Source organism: Polypterus senegalus, chromosome 16 (genome assembly GCF_016835505.1).
Source record: "Polypterus senegalus isolate Bchr_013 chromosome 16, ASM1683550v1, whole genome shotgun sequence".
In the NCBI taxonomy this organism is placed as follows: domain Eukaryota; kingdom Metazoa; phylum Chordata; class Cladistia; order Polypteriformes; family Polypteridae; genus Polypterus; species Polypterus senegalus.
Window position 1 is genome coordinate 22,373,236 of NC_053169.1, and position 17,587 is coordinate 22,390,822.

Consider the following 17,587-nt stretch of genomic DNA (forward strand, 5'->3'; position numbering starts at 1 on the left):
GACTGACCACCTACAGATGTAGTGCCAGGAATCCATAAAGTCATCCAATCGAATACAGTTGTAGTCAGAGAGATGGGTGGGAGATTCAGAGAATCAAGAAATGTAATTGTGTTGGTTTGGGAATTTCAAATTGTTTAGAAAATATGTTGGACTGTAAATCGATTCATTTAGAGCTCTTATTGTGGTGTGTGTGTTTGTGTGTATGTGAAGTCTGTTTTTAAGGTCATGAAGGATTTGTTTTTGTGAGCTCTCAGTACACTATTGGGGGCTTCACTAAAACAGAGTGTACCCAAACTGAGACGTCCAGCACAAAAGTGTGTTTAGGTCTGTCTGTACTGTAGAGCAGCACTCCATGAATTCGGTCCTGGGGACCCCCTGTGGCTGCCGGTTTTTGTTCTAACCAGATTCACAATCGGTGATAATAATCGATAACGACTGATCTCATTTAATTACCTGGTCTTTTTTACTCTTCTCTTATTATGCATTCAGAAAAACACAACAGTGTGGTTTTTACATTTATAAGACATTTAGAAATATTTCTGTTTTTTCTAAAGCTATAAATGCTTAACTCTCTTTTGTTGTTTTCCTATTATTTGTAGTTTGCTCCCTTCATTTAACCCTAATAGTGAAAATTAACAACCAGTACAGCAGTCACCTAGTTTGATGAAAGAAGCATCAACTTCAGTGTCAGACTAATTAGTAAATAGTCAATTAAATAACCAGAACGCCTGAAAAAGCAGAATGAAAATTAGGTTAAAAATAGTTTTGACAACAAAAAAAAAAAAAACTGCAAATTCCCCATATAACTGGTTATTACATTTTAATAAAAATCTACCAGACTTAGTTTGTAATTTCTACATTGACTCCAAAGCACAGAAACTGGGAAATAATGACTCACTTAATAAGGCGAAGAGTCCATTGAAAAATGGGAGTTGGTTGGAACAAAAACCTGCAGCCACAGTGGGTCCCCAGGACTGAGTTTGGGAGCCCCTGCTGTAGAGAACTTAGCTTTAAAGTTCAAATCCACCACTAGGGGTCGTTCTTGTCCTAAAGCTCCAAATTAAGCTTGGAGAGACGACTTTTCTTTTTGACAAGTAAGATGTCATGCAAAGATGCATGACTATTTTCTGTTGAAGTCTGAAATTGGACCTGTGTTAAATTCCAGAAACTTCTGATTGTCCAGAGCAGGGGTGGGCAGTGTTGGTCCTGGAGGGCCGCAGTGGCTACAGGTTTTTAATCCAAACCCAATTGCTTAATTACAAACCAATCCTTGCCAATCTCGGACCTTTTTTAGTTTTTTGGTTTGTTAGTCTGTGTAATGTTATGCTCTTATATCGTGGATTTTTTCCTTTCCAAAGATATCCTCCAAATGATTTAAAGGCCAAAATGCACAATTTTCAGTCTGTCATATTTTCTATTAAGTGTTTTATTAAATCAAATAGTGCATGGTGAACACACACAGATGTAAATGGAAACAAGCTAGCTGGAGAACTGCTGGCTGCTTTGTAATTTACTGTATATCTTATTGTTAATAAGTAGCCATTCAAACAGTGAATGCAACAGTTTAAGACTGGAATAAGCAATTAAGGGTGGAGAACCTTAACAAGCGAGAATGAAGCATCAAAATGTCACTTAAGCAATAAGTGCGTCATCTGCAATAATTGACTTCTCATTAAGAAACTGGGCTGGAACAAAAACCTTCAACCACTGCGGCTCTCCAGGACCGACCTCGCCCACCCCGGTCTAGAATATCAGTCATTATCCAACCCGCTATATCCTATCAACGGGTCACAGGGGTTTGCTGGAGCCAATCCCAGGGCGCAAGGCAGGAACAAACCCCGGGCAGGCCACCAACCCATCGCAGGACACACACACACCAAGCACACACTAGGGACAATTTAGGATCGCCAATGCACTTAACCTGCATGTCTTTGGACTGTGGGAGGAACTCATGCAGACACGGGGAGAACATGCAAACTCCACGCAGGGAGGACCCGGGAAGCGAACCCTGGTCTCCTTACTGCGAGGCAGCAGTGCTACCCACTGTGCCACTGTGCCGCCCTGGGCATGGAATTGCATGTGCCCTAGTGGTTGTCGTGCAGACTGCAGAGGGCAGCAGCAGCAGTTGATTATTAATTGGAATCAGGGGATGAAAAGTAAGTGGAGATTTGTGGCCAAGTTTGAATGAAAGGTCAAAGCCAGGAAACCAACAGAATGTGATAAACAAAACCAAAGGGGTAAAGACTGAGAGGCCTTGAGATGGTGCCCGCCATGGTAAGACCCTTAACCCACCTCAAAATATGTGCAGTTGTAACATATTGGCGTCTACTCAAAGCATCATGATGCACCAACATTGATGGACTGAAAGCCAGAGGTCTACGTGACCATCATCATCAGGTCCTTCCATGACAACCCTAAATACAAAGAGGACTGTTTGACTTATGTTAGGTAGATTGCCCAGAGGGGACTGGGTGGTCTCGTGGTCTAGAACCCCTACAGATTTGATTTTTTTCTCCAGCCTTTGGAGTTTTTTTTTGTTTTTTCTGTCCACCTTGGCCATCGGACCTTACTCTTATTCTATGTTAATTAATGTTGACTTATGTTTATTTTTTATTGTGTCTTCTATTTCTCTATTCATTTTGTAAAACACTTTGAGCTACATTTTTTTGTATGAATATGTGCTATATAAATAAATGTTGATTGATTGATTGATTGTAGTTAATTTCTACTAAAAGAATCTGGCAAATGCATCACCTTCTTAAATGATCTCTTACTGAACGTGTCGATCTGGTGCCACCGTTTAACACACAAGTCACTCCCTTCTATCTAATGATTATATTTCCTTGTATTAAGTATGTCAAGATGGCACCACCTTTTTTGTTGGAGACAGGCCAGGAAATGTGAAGTGAAGGCAACGCAGGTTTGTGCGAGTCATGGTGATTAACAGCACAAGTCCTAAGACTCGATGTAAACGTGATTGATTGTCACAACATCTAGAAGGAGTTTATTCAAACAAACATGGAGGTGTGGTAATGATGAGTGGGGCGAGAGGTTGAGTCCTTCTGCAGGAAGTGTGAAATATTATTAGCAATTTTTATTTCTTTAATGTATGTCCTCCTGCCAGAACGGACATCTTTATTGTTCCGTTGTGATGTGTGTTTACATTTCGAATGGCAGCTTTCATCGAGCCCGGCCTCCTCCTCCTCCTCCTCCTCCTGATATTTAAACAGCTCATTTGAACTGGACGCTGGATTTTGACAGAGTTAGCTGAAGACAATGATGAAGTGAATCCTGGGTGACTTTGAAATCGTCTCTCACAACGCCATCCTTCAGCCAGAATGATATGAAGTCACAAAAAATGGGTGAGTGTGAAAAGAAGGTTACAGCTGTTAGAGGGCCATAATGCCATGTGCCTCCTCGTTTAGTTAATACTTGTAAAAAATATGAAAGTTTACACGAGTTTGGCACTGCAAAGCAGCTCCTGTAGGGCTCTCTGATTGCATTGTAGCTCATTAGGTGCTGACACTCATCTGTTTTGAGAAGTTTGGAAAACTGTAAGCTGATGATTACAAAAGCAAGCCTGCATCCCTGAGTCCTGCTGTCCTGGTGCAGTAGAGGTGTATATAGATATCTGAAGTGAACGAGACCCGCGTTGTACATGAGACCTTAGTATTCTGCCAAATCCGGAGGACCATGAGGGGCCTACAACTGCTGAGGCCTAACATTCCGCTTTAAAATCCTCTCCATCTGATGCCATTGGTGGAAATTGGGTTTGGGGGTGTGTGACATGGCTCAGTATTCAATGATCTGGTCAGACATTCAAGGAGGAGCACAGAGTGACAGAGCTTTCAGTGGGGAGACAGGATGATTTTTTCCCCAAGTTTTCCAGTTGCCTGTTAGCCACCCCAATGATGTCTGATATGTTAGACCATAAGGCCGTCAAGCATCTGCGTGTGTTTAAGTGTCCGAGTTTGGCACAGCAGCGACACTTTGACTTGTGCTGTAGTCTCTGTAGACCCTGCTGCTGGTCTCCATTTTTAATTATTAAGTACTGACCCTTCCCTGGATGGTGGACTTTGGCTTTGTTTTTTGATTTCATGTTCTGGTTTACAGACTAAATTTGTTTGATAAGATGTTTGTCTTTTGGGTATAATTTATTTTTTAACATTTTTTTTCCCCCTGCTTTTGTTGTATTTGAAATCTATCTGAATAAAATTGTAATATGTGTGTTTGTTTACCGATTACACAAAAATGGCTGAACTGATAGTCATGAAATTTTGCATGAGTGCTGCCATTGGCCTGACTGAAAATTGAAGGTGGGGGGGGATCAATAACAGCGCCAGTGTGGGGATTTCTATTCCCATCATGCAGTAGGGGTGAGCGGGAGGCCTCCCACAAAGTTTTGTATTGGCCAAAGTGGGCTCTCATCTAAGGCCGCAGGTACAGCATTGTTGTCTCCGCTAATTTGGACAACAGTTTCATCGTCTTGCTGGATTACAGATTTTGTCTAAGTGTGTGTCATTTTGTTTCATCAGAGGTTGTGTGAAATTTCCAAATTTATTTTCACTTAGGCCCGCTTTTCTGATCAATATAGGGGCCTAAAAGGGGTGTATACAGTGTTCAAGACCCTTAAGGTGGGATGTTTCTCTGTTTTAACCTTCCAAAAACTTTTAAGACTCCAAAACACCCCTTTTAGCAAGTTTCATAGCATTAGAAAACAACGTTTAGCCATCAATAACATGAAACTATGCAAAATAAGACTTGTCTGTTTGGCTCAGCATTGAAGTTCTTTTTTATATGGGTTATTATATTTAACGTAACGAATGGCGCCAGATTTGTACCGGGCAGAGGTGGCCTCCTTTGAGTTGGTCATAAACTTCATTGCACTCATGACCGTAACTCTGATATGAACTGATGACTTTGCATTTCTCATCAAAGCTAAACCTGTCATGTTTGACAAAGCCAGTGCTGTCCCACACCGGTATGTTGTTACAAAGTGCTTTAGAGATAAGCCATGATGGGACAAAATGATGTTTAGCGCATACAGATTTGCTTTTCAGAATTTCACAGAAAGAGAACCACCGAGGATGACGCTGGTAATTTTTACGGTTTATTCAAGTCCAATTTTAGGCTTTGATGGCATTTTTATCAGTTTCAAATCGGCATTGAAATAATCACCTTTGAATCCTCTTTATAACATTATCGAATACTGCATCTGCTATTTCCTCTCCTAATAAGGAGACCTATGGATGTCTGTGTAGCCCTTTCCAAATTCCGTGGATTCAATTATTCAGCAAGCCATCCAGTTTATTGACATGGGATTAAAAAGTTCTATTCGTGTAATGACAGTAAACCAGGGAATGCAAAGGTGTAGCGTTCATTCAATCGTGGTGTCCACGCGCACACAAAAAGAACAAATGAGATCAGAGGAGTCAATGGAGACGTCGTGTAGATGACAGCAATAACAAAATTTTAAAAAACACACAAATATTTGCTTTCTTACTTTAACCCGTTGTACAAATAATGACGGCTGATACTTTGGCTACTTTTGTTAAGACATTTAGGAATATAAAGGAACACCGCTTTGTTATTTTGAGCCAGAGGTTTCACGGTTCCTCTCTCTCTCTCTTTCTCTCTCAATAAGGATGGAAATGGAAAATAAACACACAGAGCTTTTTGTTGGTGTCCAGCATACTCAGATAATGGCAGTTCTGCTGTGCTGATCTTTATACTGTTGCTCAGATGACGTCAGTCCGTGTGGCTTCCGGGGCTGCTCTGTAGTAACAGCACACACACAAACGGCTACCACAGGACAACATAGCGGCGACTGGCAGTAAAATAAACAATACGCATATAAAAAACATAAAAATGGACCGTAATCATGTCGAACTCCAGCACAGTTATATGTAACAAAGTCTATGGCGCTATAACATAAGCCTACGAGATGCAATGCTTTAAACAATCATTTTAAATGTATTGTGGCAGACAGCCGGCTGCTCAACCCGGCTGGGGCGCCCAAAGAGGAGAAAGATGGGGGAAAGCAGCTACGGAGGGACAGCAGCCCCCTGCAGCATAGCGGTACCCCAGATTCCCACAGGCACCATTGGATTTGGAGTTTGCCTGGGGTGCCACCAGGAGACGCTGCAGGGGGACTTGGAGACTCGTATCTTTTCCATAGCCCCGAAGTGCTATCGAGTCACGGGGACAGAAGTTCCAAAGTACTTCCGGGCTGACAGAAAACTCCAACTTCTCCATCTGACCCGGAAGTGCGAGCCAGTCATGTGGACGGAAGGACAGAAGTACTTCTGGGTCAAGAACTATGTAAGGGACTGTTGGAGACCCAGCAAGCGAGCCAGAGTTGGGAGGTAGAGGACAGAGCTTGCTGGGAGGAGTGAAGGAGAGATTTGTGTATTGGTTATATTTATAATTATTGTACTGCCAGTTTATGGTGGTGGAGGTGCCTCAGGGCACTATAATAAGAAAAAAAAAAGAAATTTTTGGTGATTTTACCCTGTGTGCAGTGTGTCTGTCTGTTGGGTTGAAAGAGGCAACAGCGACCTCTAGTGTCTTACAGTATATACCATGACCTGTAATATTTTCAGCTTGGTAATACAAATCCTGCTATGTTATTTAAATTTAAGCTGCCCCCATACAGTTTTGTCAGAATGCTACACTTCGTCTGTAAATTACAGCAAGACATGGAAACTCTGATGCACTCCTTGAACTGTAGTTTTTCTGCCATGTTGTGTTGCATGTTTTTCCTATGCACTTGAGGTTGAGAGCAGGCGCTGACAGCACGTCGTTGCACCCACCACACGATGAACCTCCTGGATTGGGACCCGAGTGCAGCAGGTGACACCTCAGCACCACACTCGGATAATGTGAGGCTTGCTTAAGGTGGCTAGAGTGCCAATACTACCATCAACCTCCAAGGTTTCTGTGTAAGTTGGAGGGTATTGGATTAACGTCATTCTCAGGTCGAAGCAATTGCAGGTTAAGGGCCTTGCTCAAGGGCCCAGCGGAGCAGAGTCACTCCTGGTATTTACGGGATTCAAACCGCCAACCTTCTGATGGCTGGAACAGATGTTTACCCTCAGATCTGCCACTCCATCCAGCCTTTCTGCTGAGGATTTTCCAGATCCTTAAAATTCCCACCCGAGGTCGGCCGTCTGCCCACTGGCCGTGTGTTCTGCTCTGTTCTTCTGAGTTTTACCGCTCGACTACCTTTTTTCTTCCTTCTTGTTTTTTACTTTGTTCACATATTTGCTCTCAGCCGTGATCCTCTAAATTTTATATACAAACAATTCCTTTTCTTTTTGTTTGGTAGTCCTCTTTAATTTTTCTCTGTCACTTAGGACGTGGTGGCTGTGAGGCTGGGGATCTGCACTGGCAATTGGAAGGTTGCTGGTTTGAATCCCGTAAACACCAAAAGTGACTCTACTCCGTTGGGCCCTTGAGCAAGGCTCTTAACCTGCAATTGCTCCGCCGTGGGTATGACGTTAATCTGTATCCAGCCTGCATGAAGGCCCCCCAATCTGCAGGGAAAAACTTGGGGGTTGGTGGCAGAATTGGCACTCCAGTAACCATAAAAAACCTCACAGTGTACCACTCCATCTGAACTTGTGTGGTGCTGAGGTGTCACCCGTCACATGGCTGCACTTGGGTCCTAATCTGGGATCCTGAGGTGGTTTTTCATGTGGTGGGTGCAGCAAAGCACTGTATCAGCGCCTGCTCCTAACTTAGGATGCCAAAATAAGATCTTACTGTTGAAGTGCAAAGCTCTCATTTACTTTTAATGGATCACATGATTCTGGCTTTTCAGCGGTCATCTGACATCCACTTTGAAGGTGTGTTAGGCAGACATCACTCAGAAAGTAACATGAAATATCTACTATATAATAAAACACTAAATAAGTCTGTGTCCAGTCCCTGTGAGCAGTCTGATTGGTCAGCTTGGTGTTGCAACAGAAGAGGAAGTGCGAGAGGGAGACGCACAGTTAGAAGAAATGGCATGGGAGGCATGTGGAGAGTCACCGTCAAAGATGGCAAGTGTAAAAATGGGCAGGTGGTGAGAAAGCCGTCTCGATAATAACGAGAGAGTCTGAGAAGCAGGCTTTACGGGAACGAACTTGAGAGACAGAGTGCAAGTGAAGACAGGTTCAGACGCACGCAGAAACAGGAAAGGTGCTGAGAGCCCTAGAGATAGCAAATATTTTTAAAATACTCCATTACCTGTCTTCAACAGGTAGCGTGGCCAAGTATGTGCTGAATATAATAATTACTACAAAGGGAACATAAGGTTAAACGCAATGTCTAATACTGAGCTCAACTGTCACAATCACTTTTTTGCAATGCGTGTTACTTCTTTAATCGAGTGTCCTCAAACATCCAACTTAATATGAGGTGGATGATCAATTATTTGATATTTCCTAGTAGCCACTGTGCTTCTGTCTTAATGACGAGGAGTTCCCACTCAGTTAGGCTTCTTATTATGGAGCAGAGTGACGACCGTTTCATTCCTTCTTTAGCCCATCGGTGCTCTTAGATGCAGATCATTGCTTCCTTCTCATCTCCTCACCTCAGACCACTGTTCCTCGTGAGGGTTGTGGGTGGCAACAGAACAAGCAGGTCAGCCCAGACTTCTCTGTCCCTGGCTACAGATTCCAGCTCTTCCTGGGGAATTTTCAATTGTTGAGAAACAATCCCTCCAGCGTCTTCTGGACCGGCCACAGGGTCTCCACCTGGGAGGACTTGCCCATGGCAGCTCTAGGAGCAGCAGCTGGGGGAGGCATCCTTATGACCTGGCCAAACCACCTCATCAGGCTCTTCTCGATCCAGAGCAGTAGAGACTCTACTCTGAGGCTCTCCTGAGTTGCAGAACATCTCACCCTGTCACAGAGTGTCCGCCTAGTGGACCTGTGAAGAAACCTCTCTGCTGACTCATGACCATAGCTGAGGACAGGGACGTAGATCAACTGGTAAGCCAAGAGTTTTGTCTTTAGTTTCCGCTCCCACCTCACCACCACAAACCGGTACGGCACCCACGGAACAGCATCCGCCACATCAATGTGCTTGTTGATTTCACATTCCCATGTTCCATCACTCATGAACAACATTACATCATACGTGAACTCCTCCACGAAGGGAAGTTGTACCCTCCACCTTACCTAGAGAGAGCAATCCACTCTTTTCCAAGAGAGAACCATTGACCTCCGACTTGGAGGTGCTGATCTTCATCTGAGCCGCTTTACAGTCGGCAGAGAATCGCTTGAGTGCTGGCTGAAGGTAAGTAAGGAAGTAAGTAAAATTTATTTATACGATGGTGCCTTGGTTTGTGAGCGTAATTCATTCCAGAAACATGCTTGCAATCCAAAGCATTCGTCTAAAAGCGAATTTCCCCATAAGAACTAATGGAAACTCAGATGATTCGTTCCGCAACCCAGAAATATTCGTATAAAAATATTTCATATAAAATATAATGTAAAAATACATAAAACAAATTAAGCTTCACTTTACCTTTGAAAAGAATCGTGGCTGGTGTGAGGGAGACAAGAGGAGGAGGGTTATTGCGTAGGGTGACTTTCGCTATAACTAATGGAATCACTGCTGTCTGTTGGCTCACTGGAATCTTTTTCTTTTTTTGCGACTTTAACAAGGAAACCTCTCCAATGACAGTTGCTTTTGCCTCCTTTTGAGGATTTTGCAGAAATGTGACATTGCATTGTCGTTGAAGCAGATTCATCGCTCGCACTGCTACAGCTTTATTCGGGTGGTGCTTTTCTACAAATTTGTTTTGTTGCAGTACAGTTTTAAGAACAGTCATGACACTTGGACACAAAATGAAAAAATGCTTTACACACACACACATACGTGGTCACAATAGTAAACAGTAAACGTTCGTACAAATGTTGACTATACGACTATACTATACTACCGAACATGGGAGATGATTACCCACAATCCCACAGCAAGAGAGAGAGAGAGAGAGACATCGGCTCAGTTGTGATCACGTGACGCTCGGTAGACAAAGCATACACATACTACTCGTATTGGCAGACCTCGCTTGTTTATCAAGTTAAAATTTATAATAAAAAAAAAATTGCTCATCTTGCAAAACACTCGCAGACCAAGTTACTCGCAATCCAAGGTTTTACTGTAAAGCGCCTTTCACAGACAGGCATCACAAGATGCTGTACAATAAAATAAAAGGGCATTTATAATAAAAATAAAAATATACTAACCCAAACTACCCAAAAGCTTGTTTAAGAAGCTAAGTCTTAAGCTGTGCTTTAAACTGTTTAACCGACTGCACCGACCTCAGAGTCGGAGGGAGGTAAGACTGACTGGGAGCCACAGATTGAAACATTCGATCCCCACGCGTCTTCAGCCTGGAGAGGCGCACAGAAAGAAGGCCCTGTTGGCTCGATCTCAAGGCTCGACTAGTGGTGTACTGGGGCAGGAGATCCACAATGTATCGAGGACCAGGGCCGCCAAGAGAAAATCCGGGCCCGGTGCAAAGAAGGTGTGTGAGCCCTTATACAAAGTTCCACACACATGTATGTGTGTATATTATTATTTATTTCTAACAATCGTAGATTACATTAATATATTTAGATAAGTATGTATAGGTATAAATGTAATAATAAAGTAATATATTTATAATAGTAAAAGACGTTTATAATAGCATTTATTGTCTGCTGAACAAAGGTGCTTTCCTGGCCTTTTTCCAGACGAAACTCCGAATTACGTAATCAAAATTGATCCGTTTTACTAGATAAAACTCAATACTGAGTCTTGCCAAATCTGCTAGTCACGCTTTTTAACCAGCTTTAGCTTGCTGAATGAGCGCTCTGCAGAGGCGACAGTGGCAGGAATTGTCAACAGAATACGCAGACCGACGCATATATTTGGAAAGAGTCCTTCCAGTTTGTACTTTATCAAGCAATTCAGCAGCTCCAATGGGCTCAGTTGGTTCTCTCCAAAATTTGATCGATGAACAGCTGGCAGATAACTCATCTCCATTGTAAGATCTTCCCTGATATCAGCATATTTGAGTCAAAAGTATTTTATCATTGTCACGGCCTTCTATTGCTTTGTGCTCACTCAACACTTCGAAATCTTGTATGCGAAAGTTCTCGTGCCGTTCTTTGCTAAGTACCCTGTGGCCCACGTGCCTTTTTTAATTTTGAAACTAAACAGACTTGCAAAATGTAAAAAAAATACAATAAAATGTAATGAATGAAATGAATAAATGTTCAATTTATAATAAAAATTATGGGACGCGTTGGGCTTCATGGGCCCCCTTGTGCGTCAAAGGCCCCGGGGCAATGTACCAGCTGCAGCACCCCCCTCTCCTCAGTCCTGTCGAGAACAATGCAGGGCTCTTGAAGTGAGTTGGAGATTTCTGTCTTGTATCCAGAATTCTACTAGAAGCCAATGCACAGAGAATAAGATAGGAGTGATATGAGTCCACTTATGGGAGCGAGTTAAAATGGTCTGAAATCTCATAAAGAGAGTTACAAAAAAGATAAAAACATGAATGAGTGTTTCCATCTCGGCCTTAGAAACGACAGTCCTTAACTTGGATAAGATTCTCAAATGAAAAAAGCAGGAGCGACTCAGGAACGTCACATGGGAATCGAAATTCAAGGACTAACCAAAAACAACAGCTGAGTTGTGTAGAGAGACCTGAGAGAGGCTAGAAAGTGATGACAGCTTTTGGCTTATTGACATGTGTGTATTGGTCAGGAGGAGCAAAAATGGGAAGCTCTGTTTTCTGAGAGTTTAGCTTTAAGTTGGTTAAAAACCATTCATTGATCTCCGTCAGACAATCAACAGGAAAAGCAAACTTGTATAGTTGTTGGCATCTTTAAAGAACAATAGTGCTGGATGTCCTCGGCAGAAAAATGATAAGAAATATCCTTAAAAGAGTTAATAATATGAGCTAACGATAGCATATATAAAGAAGAAAGAATTAGTCCCAAGGTCAGGACCCTGAGGAGTTGTACTGCCCGCTCCTAAAATCACAAAGGGGTGTCATCCAGCCCCCCATCCCGGCCTTGTAGTCATGTGATGTGTGTGGTGTTTGTAGCCGAGTGTCCAAGGAGCTCCGGCAGGCAGGGCTGAATGTTTGACTAGCACGGGATACGCCCTGACTGCACAGCACAGAACAATCTCGACAGGGCGGGTGATGAATGTGCGCACAGTGGTTCAATATTTGTCTTGTGAGGCAGCTGCAGGTCGGCTTGGTTTAAAGGTGTGTTATTGTTGGAAACTGCTTGTTGGCGATTAAACATTAAAGCCATTGTTTGTTTATTCTGATCACATTACTTAATCAGGAAAAGAGGGAATGACAACTGCAGCCACCGCTTCTCCCAACCTGCCCTGGGTCCATCACTTCTGGGAGTGCTCAAGGGGTCTTCACTAAAGTCTGTACACACCTATTAATGTAAAGTCTTTTTTAAATGTAATTCTATTTAAGAGGATAAAGTGCACAGTAACACACAATTCAACCAAAAGGAAACTCATATGAGTGGTACATACATTGTGTTGCAAAGCCCCCCTAATTCGGGATATTCATAACAAATGTAAGGATTTACTTCAGAAGATAGAAGTATATAATAAACAAGTTACATATTTGAAATATTAAAATGTGTGCTTCAGTTTAAATGTTTTAAGTCTAAATATAAAATATCCTCTTTCACCCTCTGATGGAGGTCCATAGGGGGTAAGACCCCTAACCAAATATCAGAAATCAAAAATAACCTCATATTCATAATTAGTGACCTTGTAATAATCTGAAATGATACCCCACATGCTTATGTTTGAAATTTGTCACTTTTAACCTTCTGCAAGTCGCTCTTAGGGGGCCAGGACCACCAGTAAACAATCAAACCTCCAAACTATTATCATATCTGTGACCAGCAACCTCAAAAGAGCATAAACTGACACTTCATACGCCTACATTACCGATTCACATTTTTTCAATTTTGATTTGGGTTAACTTTGACCCCTCATATCCCATTAGTTGTGAACCCCTGGGGTCAGTTGATGTGACCTGCACACCTTCCTTCTGATCATTTTGGCTGAAGACACCTATTGGTTTGCTCTTTATCATTAGGGTGTAATTTCCTGTAGAAGATAAGGTCAAAAATGGCCTAAAAACAGGATTTTTTCAGGTCTAGAGGACCAAAGATGGATGGAAACTTCAAAAAGCTCAACGTCTTGCATAACTAGATATCAAGTTGGGTGAAATGGCGCATTACAGGTGGGGATTTTCTTGTACCTTTGAGCCAGTAGATAGCAAAGAAAAAAATGTCGTGATTTCAAAGAGTTCAGAAGGAATTCTAATGAACTGTAAGTACTGGAGAGGATGGTCTGGCATCCTGACAGGAGTTAGATTCCTTAGCCAGCTCGGTCTATGTAATGGAAGGACCACTGCAATGGAAACGCAGCACAGTCAAGTTGAACCCCAGTTGGTATCTTGGACGAGTCATGGAAGGACTGGGGGAGAATGACTATTTATGGACAATTTATTGCCCAGCACAAGAGGTGGTAGTGTTCCTCTGGTGGCACCCAATTCAGACGCCTGCACTGTTGCCTCAGAGTTGGATTCTGGAGGGGTGACCCTATAGGTGTCCTCGAGTCATGCCAGAGGGCGCCATAGAAAAGGAGATTGTGGCTTCCGTGTGACCCAAAAGGGCTTCCACAGGTTAATGTCTTGATCCTGGAGGTACTCCCGAATTCAGCATAAAAGGGAGCCATCTGACTGCATCAGGGATCCAGAATTGGGGGGATGGTAGACAACGTTCGAGGAGGAGGATGGGAAGGAGATGGAAGAGACCCGTGTGCTCTTTAATGATTTTTTGGTGGATTAAAGCCTGAATAGATCCCATTGTTAATAAATTATTGATTTAACTCAACTTGGAATGGTCTGCGGTCGAGTCTTGTCTGGTATCGGGCCACTGTGGTGCCCCTGGTGGTCACATGAGCACAATACCAAACAAAAAATTAAAAAATGGCTTGACCGATTTTTCACAAAATTGTGCATGTGCTTTGCTGTTGGTCTAACTTAAAAAAACAAGCACATCAGGAAGAGGGAGGAGTCATAAAGGGAGGCGGGGCAACCCAAAAACCAGCAGCGGTACAGGGACTCCAATTCCCATCAGGCAGATGGAGTGCGCTGGGGCTGAGGTGAGGATTTTGTCATCAGGCCACACCTGCCAAAGCGAAATCTCCGCTAACACCACAGGTATGTAAGACGCATTGGAGGACATTTCTATTGTGTCACAGGATTCCAGCTTTTGTCTAAGAGTGCATGGTCTTGGCACATGCTTAGCCATGCTGAGCACCAAAAGACGGGCAATGGTGGGTACTTTGGCTGCTGAATATTAAAACAGAAAAAGTCAAGCCAAGACCCCCTGAGCACTTTGACGATAAGATGACTGAATTTTAAAATAATTCTATTATGTGTTTTTTTCCAATTTAAGATCATATCTGACATCGCTTTTCCCAGGTGAGATCCAGGTGAAGCCTCTTCTCGTTAAGAGAGATGAGTCTTCCCATGAGCAGCATAGCACAGAATACCACAACACTGCAGGTTTTTATCTTCTGTCATGCCGTCCCGTCTTGTGTGACTCCAAATATCACTTCTAGGGGCTTAGCAGTCAATTCGATGGGGAAACAGAAATGTTAGCCAAAATAAGTTGAGTGTAGAAGTCCCCCAAAATGTGCATTTAGCAACAGCACAGTGGGGAGGCCGCAGTTTAAATTGAGATGGATGGAATCAGAAGATCGCAACTATAAAAATGAGCCAAAGTCACAGCCATGTAGAGAAAGGCCAGGACATCAAACAAAATCGAACAGCAAGAAACACAGCAAGGACGTCGATAATTGGAATAGTTCACGTAGCCTACGTCAATGTGCAAGATGTAAATCAGCTGCTCTCTCATTTTTTTTCTGATTTTCTTTGATTAGACAGCAGAAGTGTAAACTGGGGCTTTGGCTAACATTTGTTTTTTTTTTTTATTTTGCGTCAAATTGTAACTTTGTAAAAATGAACTTCAGTCTCCTGTGACTCAATTTTCTGGTCACATTGCTAAGATGTGATAATTTCTTGTCAGGGGGGTGTCATGGAAGTTGTGACATATGATGTCATTCATATGTCCACTGGCTCAGCACTGGGACACTTCCTTCAGATGTTCTGCCAGAAAAGGAGAAAGGCAGGACATAATTTAGTAAGGGACCAGAAGAATAAACATCAACCAGGAAGCCATCAAGATTCATAATCAACAAATAAGTGTGCAGTTCTGGTCACCACACTACGCAAAGATCATAGCAGCACATGAAGCCGCGCATAGGAGAACAACCAGGAGCATCCCAGAACTTGATGACATGTCCTACTCCGACGGTCTCTGAGAATTAGACCAGCTTAGTCGTACGCAGAGGAGATTGTGTGGAGACCTAATCCAGGCCTTCAGAATCCTCAAAGTCATTGATGAAGTGTTCAATCAGGTACTCGAGGACACCTGTAGAAATTAAGAAGAAGTGCATTTAGGACTGAAGCCTGGAAGCTCTTTGTTGTGCAAAGAGAATCAGAAACAAACTACCGAGACATGAAGTTGAAGCAGAAACCTCAGCAACCCTTAAGAAGAATCTGAATGAGATAATGGGGGCAGCTTAACTATTAGCTTAACAAACAGACTTGATTGACTGAAGGGTCTCCTCTCGTTTGTCAGGCGTCATATGTTCTTCCTAACACAATCATCAAGCAAAAATCAAAACTCTAAAAATATGTTGGCAAGGATTTGTTGGCCAGATAAACCATCTCAAGCACAACACAAGAAACTGTTAGTTTTCGCTTCTTAAACTCTGATGTATAGGAAGTGTTCTTCATGACCTTTATACCCACAACCTCGTGATGCCACCAGCTACACAGTACTGCAGCAACCCCAGAAAAATGGTGATGTCTGTGATAAACAAGATCGCGTCACAGAAAAGGCGGTAAAATAATTCATCTTTCTGACAACACTTTATGGATACAACCTAATGTGCAATTTAATATCGTTAAATTCCACAAACTCTAACCAGGGGGTTTATATTTTCAGAAAAGAAAAATATTAAAGAAAAAATGCAAATCATAGCCACCATTGTTGGTTCGCCCAAATTCTGTCATTCGTGTTTCTTGTTCTGGCTTTTGAGCCTCTGCTTTGCTTTCTGACCATAATTTTTAGTTTCCATTTCCAGTTTTCTCCCTGGCCTACAAATCTCCAGCTTGTCTTTGACTCCATTTCATCTCCTGGTTCCTTAATAATAAATTCACTGCCGTGTTCCCTGGCACAGACAGGACATGGACGTCACCTGTAAATGTTCTGCTTTCTTCAGTGATTGGCAGACACCCCATGGAGGGTGTGGTGGGAGGTGATGCCTAAAGGAGTGGACCTCAAAATGAACAACCTTTGTATCGACTTGTAAGCCTTCAACATGCCTTCACAGTTAAGGAGTAAGGCAAACGGTTGGCATTGTGCTTTTGTGGTGAATGTTTAACTTCTCGCTCTGACCACACGACTTCCTCCATTGTTAAGATGTCATCTCATTCTCATTCTTTTTCAGGATCTCCAGGCCGGCCATCCTGGAAACGGCAAAGTATCAGGAGTTTCATTGCCACGTTAGGCCCAAGCATGAAGCTGTGCTGTAAACGATGTCAGATTTAAGTTCTTATAGGGGAGTATCTGAGAAAACAGCCGGGCAAGTTGAAGCAGGCTGGCGTGCGGAGTGAGAAGGGCCGAGTCACTGAAGGGCACATCCGTTCTCTCGCCTTACCTTTGGGTAAACAGGATGCCTATTGTGAAGGTTATTTGACCTGCATGGCCGCTTGTGCTTTGCTTATATAATCCTAATAATCCCCTTCATGTTTCTCACCATCGTCTCCTGGCTTGCCTCATATGTTCCAATTTTATCCTTTTACCCTGTGGTTCTGCAGCTAAGATGTCCCAGTGTCACAGGTTCAAATCGTACCAGCTGAGGGATCCTGAACTTCTCCTTGATGGCCATGATAACGTCACTGAAAGCATGGAGTGAGGACACCTCAGGCCTGTAAAGCTCAGCAAATTCACTCAAAGTGGTTCAAATGGGCCATTTAGCAACTCGGACATGGTGAATGTCGGGATATTGTTAGGCAGTACTTTTAGGGACTTGGTGGGCATGCCCTCCATGCAGATGGCGGTGCGCGGTGTGTAATTTAGTGTTGGATCCGTGGCTGTGGTAAGTGTGGTGGCCAAAGAGCTCCTTAGTGGCAAAGCTTTAGATGCTGGCAGGTCACATTCTCATATGCTGTGGCGTCATTATAGTCACACAGTTGAAATGATGTGGGCAGCGAAGATAAAACTGTTGAGAGCAGGTGGGCTTTCAGCAACATATCGACTACAGGGGTATTCTTGCATCTGCCGATCCATTCATTTCTAAACTGCTTATCCAGTTCTGGATGCAAGGAATCTGTGCACTGAGCAAGACACAGGAACTGACAGCGTGTGGGCAAGATGGGTGCCTCCCACCAAGTGGGCTTCAATCCCTTCTTTTATGTCCTGTT

At 43.0% G+C, this 17,587-nt stretch overlaps 1 protein-coding gene across 4 annotated transcripts in view; it reads left to right on the forward strand.

Annotated features, from left to right (window-relative positions):
• Window positions 1-3,035: 3,035 nt before the first annotated feature.
• The window catches only part of LOC120516777, a 55,168-nt gene continuing 40,616 nt past the window's right edge, over window positions 3,036-17,587 (forward strand). For 3 of the 4 annotated variants that reach the window (XM_039738707.1, XM_039738708.1, XM_039738706.1), the window contains exon 1: window positions 16,528-16,692. In XM_039738707.1, the coding sequence (XP_039594641.1) occupies window positions 16,584-16,692 (109 nt within the window). In that variant the 5' untranslated portion in view covers window positions 16,528-16,583. Of the gene's footprint in view, window positions 3,363-16,527; window positions 16,693-17,587 lie in introns of those variants that run through there. The other variant, XM_039738709.1, reaches the window with a different exon arrangement.